General features: G+C 60.0%; 1 protein-coding gene across 1 annotated transcript; it reads right to left on the minus strand.

Moving 5' to 3' along the window:
• Nucleotides 1-978: 978 nt before the first annotated feature.
• LOC104169522 (sestrin-3-like) lies at nt 979-4,601 on the minus strand (the record flags this gene model as incomplete). The annotated part of the gene is made up of 8 exons (XM_009710453.1): nt 979-1,267; nt 1,782-1,926; nt 2,255-2,445; nt 2,869-2,987; nt 3,448-3,559; nt 3,644-3,880; nt 4,010-4,192; nt 4,398-4,601. Coding segments are annotated over 8 exons (1,281 nt in total), but the record flags the coding sequence as incomplete, so codon positions are not given.
• Between the last annotated feature and the right edge of the window lie 423 nt (nt 4,602-5,024).

Genomic DNA, 5,024 nt, shown 5'->3' on the forward strand with positions numbered 1-5,024 from the left:
ATAGGCTTTTTCTGTAGCTTCCGTACACAAGGTTTTCTCCCCGTACATTTACGCAGTAAACAGGTCAACTGAAGCAGCGTGCGCTGGGCTGACGACAGCTGCCCCTGCTTCAGGCTCCCACTCATCACCGGAGCCTCACTGCCCTTCGTGGCTGCTCTCTGGAGCCTGCGCCAGATCCCTTGTACCTCCTCAGCCAGGGGTTGTGGCACAGGCAGGGAGCAGCCCTGGGACAGGGGTGCAGTGGTGCACGCTCCTGCCCACAGTTAAGCAGCAAGTGACTGGGCACAGGACCTCAGCCCTCTCATGGTGGTAAGAAGATACAAGCCACCTTAACTCAGGAAGCCTCCCTTGTTCCTCCTGCCCCTCTGCTGATGGGAGGCAGAGGAGGGGCATTGGGGCAAGCTCCCCAAGGACTGCCCAAAGTCCTCTGCAGGAACCTCCAGAGCCTGAACACTGTGAGAGACCTCCTCACACCGCTGTCAGAGAAGGCAAAGCACTACTCTGAAGCAAGAGCTTCACAGTTTGGAGTTCACCTGGGTCAGTGCTTGTCCATCCCAGAGGGGTTTGGCACATAGACCTAAAGGGCAGGACGTGTACGCAGCAAGCGCATCCCCTTCCCATCCCAGCCTGGGGAAGGGCTCTTTCTTGGAGCCAGCACTCCTCCCTGCCTGACTCCCATGCAACTCAGGACATTGCAGCGCACTCACGAGCTGCCCGCACTGTTCCCAAGCGAGATGCATCACCCCAACGAGGCCGGGCACCAAAGGGTGGCTTGCAAGCAGGGCAGCTGCTGCAGCACAGGGAAGGAAGCCCGCTCTCCCTTCTGCCCTCCCTGCAGTAGCCGAGGCTCCCGCAGCGCCCAGGCAAGGAGCATACCTGTAAAAAAAAACCCCCCTCCCTCCCCTGCCATGTCTTTGGCAGTCCTCCTCAGACACGTTCAAGTCGCCAGCATCACCCCAACGTCTCAGCAGCACGGACTTGCCTCACAGTTTGGTAATTGCACGTAACGGGGCCAGTCAGTGAGCCCCACAAGGTGGGGGGTGGGGGGGAAGGAACAAGACAGTCAAGTAAACTAAATTGAGTAATCCCTTGCCATCCGTCCCAGTATGATGGGTCACACGCGAGTCCAGGGAGTGAAGATGCTGCCCGGCCCTGCCGCAGCACAGCTCCCCACCATCTAGGAGATCATGTACTGGGTGATGGCCTGCAAGGCGTACAGCAGCTCTGCCTGCATTCGGGCTTCCAGGATGAGCAGGTTCACATGGACCTAAGGGAGACGCAAGAGAGGGTCAGGTAGCTGCAGTATGCTGCGGGCAGCGGTGGAAACAAGCACCCACCAGAGCCAGTGAGTCTTTTGACATGGGGGAAAAAATGCTACCAATTTTTCCAGCACAGGCAGCTGCCTGTTCCCCCTCCTCCTAGTCCCGCAGGCTGGGGAGCCCCCAGCACACTTGGCCCCAGCACGCCAGGCTGGCACCGGCACAGTCCCTGCCACCCACAGCAGCCTCTCCCGCAAGTTACGGCTGGACCAAGGGCTCACCTGGAGGCCCTCACCAACGGAGTAATGGCCTTGGAGATCTCCATGCTGCCGGTGGCTCATGTGTTCATCACACTGCGGGCAGACCCTCACCACGCTAAGCCCAACTCCTTACAAACAGTTTCTATTTTCCACCCCCGCCTGGCTCAGACTGGTTTGGTGGCTCATACACCCCCCAAAGCACTCCAGTCTGCAGCCCCTGCCCGCTCCAAGCCCCACCGACAGCTGGTCAGAGCTGTCCCACCTTTTCACTGTGCTTGAACTGCTTCCAGAACCTGTCAAACATTTCTGAGTTTGTCTTCTCTGGGTAGCAGGTTACAGTCTTAATGTAAACTTTGAGCATTCGCTCTAGGAGCTGATTCACTTCTGCGTAGTCGTAGTCATCATACCTGCGGGGAGCACAGGGGCGAGTCACGGCCAGCACCGTGTCCCTGTGGAGCACCTTGCCCATGGTCTGCCCAAGGCACGGCACAGCTGCGGAGCAGGGGGACACATGGCAGCGGCCACCACGCACTGAAGCCCCCATCCCCAAAGCACCCTGCCCTGGCCAGAGAAGCTCAGCATCTCTTCCCTGGCTGGCCCAACATCCGAGCAGGGCAGGCCGTTCACCTCTGGCTCTTTTCCAAGCACATCTATGAGACAGCCTGAGTGCCCTACCCTCCTCCCGCCTGGGTCAGCTCGATTTTCTGCCCTGGACTGCGAGGTTGGTTACCCTACCTAATGCCAAACATGCAGTGGATGTAGTTCCAGATGCCCCGCTTGAAGACGGAGGGTTCACAGCCCTGCCGCTTGGCCATGGCACTGCTTTGCAGACCATCCACCATCCGAAACTTCTCGTCCAGGAGATGCCCAATGTCAGAGTAGAGCCGGTTGACCAGCGAGAAGCCATGGTCTTCCCAGGAGTAATCCTGTTGAGCACAGCAAGAGGCTTTTGCAACTGCAAAAACGAGCCCGGGGCATGTTGCCAGGAAGAAGGTGTGGAGACCTCAGGATGCAGCAGAATTCAATAGGTTTGCTCTAGGGGCAGCTCTGCCACAAACCACAACATCCCTCACCAGGCAGCTTTTGAACGATTTTGACCCTTGCCTCTGTGAGGGTGATGTGAAGAAACCGGGAGCCCTTGGACACAGAAGTCACCAGTCACCTCCCTCTCCCCAACCCTAGTGGGGCAGGTCAGAGCTGAGCTTCCCCACTTGGGCACTTGGCAAAGGCAGCTGCGCCAGATCTGGGCTGCACAGGCACCCCTGCGACTGTCCACCCCCACCAGCAGCAGAGCAGAGAGGAGAGGTGGCAGCCCAGGCTGCTGCCCACCGAGACAGCAGGAACCTTACCTGGACTCTGAATACCTGTGCCTGATCCTCATCACGCCGGGCAAAGTCCTGGTATCCAAAGTCAGGGTCCTGCATGTAGCACGCAAGGTTGGTGGCACCGGTGACTTCCCCATCGGTATCTGCAAGAGGGGAGAGCCCCACACACGGGTCAGAGCAATGCTCAGCTGCCCTGTTCCCAGCCACACCAGGCATCAAAAGCGGGGCCTTGCTGTGCCTCTTTGGGAAGTGCCACTGCTGCCTTCCCCTCCTGCCAGCATCCCAGGAGCCCCTCTCCGAACTGTACATCACGGAAAATGTAGGCATAGACATGCTGGAGCAACACCCAGGTATGCCATACGAACTCCCATCCTGCACACCACCTCCGCTGCCCTGTTCCCAGCCACACCAGGCATCAAAAGCGGGGCCTTGCTGTGCCTCTTTGGGAAGTGCCACTGCTGCCTTCCCCTCCTGCCAGCATCCCAGGAGCCCCTCTCCGAACTGTACATCACGGAAAATGTAGGCATAGACATGCTGGAGCAACACCCAGGTATGCCATACGAACTCCCATCCTGCACACCACCTCCACTCCCTGCCCCTCACCTTCCTCTCGGTCCTGCTGCAGCAACCTCATCTCCTCCCTGCCCTCAGTCTCCACGTGGATCCGCTGCATGCGTTCCCGGAGAGAGTCCAGCTCCATGCAGGAATCCAGGGACTGCAGAGACACAGGCTTGGGGGTGAGGGCAGCAGTCCCAGCCACGCTCCCCGTCCCCCTGTTGACCCACCCTCGGGTGCTCACCCGTTTGCGGTTGATGCGCAGCAGCTCCTGGCTGCAGCCATTGCCGGCAGTGGCTTCGCAGAAGCACTGGTTCCCAGGTGACAAGGGCTTCAGCGAGCCTCGGCCTCCTGGCCCCTCGTCCTGCTCGCAGCCGCAGCCAAAGACGAAGCTGGTGAGCGCATGGCAGTGCGCCAGGAGGACGACGGCATGCACCAGCTCTGCCAGCGACCAGCTCCACTCGCTGATTTTCAGCAGCTTCTACAGGACACAGGCAGACCAGCGATGCGACATGGGCAGACGGGCAGGGTGCCGGCATCCCCTGGGGATGCTGCTGTCCTCGCCGCCACCCTGGTGCCTGGCTGATAGCTCTGCCCCCCCCAATAATACCTCAATGTGCTCCTTGGTGATGAGCCATGGCCGGTGTGCCAGGATCTTGTTGATCTCATTGAGGTTGCGGAGTTTGGGGGGAATGAAGTCAAGGCCACGCAGCCACTGGGGATCCCCCCCTGCCCGCAGGAACTGCAGGACATGCAGGTTCACCAGGTACCGGCACTGGTGCCGGGCAGCTGCCTGCAAGAGCATCACGTCAGCATCCCAGCACCATGCCGGCAGGACAGGTCCTGGGATCCCATGCCCACCTCTCCCCCAACCTCCATGATTTTGGTCTCTGCAGAGAAGCCCACGGCACAGGCTGTATGGTGGAGGGAGAGCGGGGAGCCTCGTGGGGCTGAGCAGAGCCCCCCTTTCCCCTCCGGCAGCTCCCAGCAGGGCTCACCATGATGGCGATGTAGTGCCGGCAGTCAAAGGGCAGCGGGCCGTCCATGTGCATCAGGTAGTGCTGCGTCTTGAGGAAGCTGTCGAGGTACTGAGGGTGGTAGCCCATCTGCTGGGTCACCGCCTCCAGCCGCCCCCGGCTTGCCAGCACCTTCACGAAGAGGAACTGGGGGCGTTCGGGGTCACTGCCAGACATCTTCACTACCTGCGGGAAATGTGCTATGCTTAGCTCTCCCGGAGCAGCCCCTGCTGCAGCAGCCCACCCCAGCCAAGCCCGGGCTCTGCAAGGGGCTGGGATCCCTTCTCCTGGCTTAGTGCTCCCAGAGGGACATCATCAGGTCAGAAGGTGCCGTGAAGGGCTTGGGCTTAGCTCGAGGAGCTGAGCAGAGAACTGCTCGGTGGGGTCACTGCTAGCGGGAGGGCAGGCTGCAAGAAACACGGGTTGGTCTCTGCCTGGGAGAGGGCATTTCCCGGTGAGCGGAAGCAAAGGGCAAACTAGGAGTAGTGTTTCCTTGCAGCCTTAGAGGCAAATGCAAGGCCAGAGCAGGAGAAATATGACAGGTAAAAAGACCTCCCAGAACAAAGCAGCCCATCAACCATACTGCCAGGCCCCTGCACTGCCAGCACC

Source organism: Cariama cristata, unplaced genomic scaffold (genome assembly GCF_000690535.1).
Source record: "Cariama cristata isolate BGI_N322 unplaced genomic scaffold, ASM69053v1 scaffold28901, whole genome shotgun sequence".
Lineage (NCBI taxonomy): Eukaryota > Metazoa > Chordata > Aves > Cariamiformes > Cariamidae > Cariama > Cariama cristata.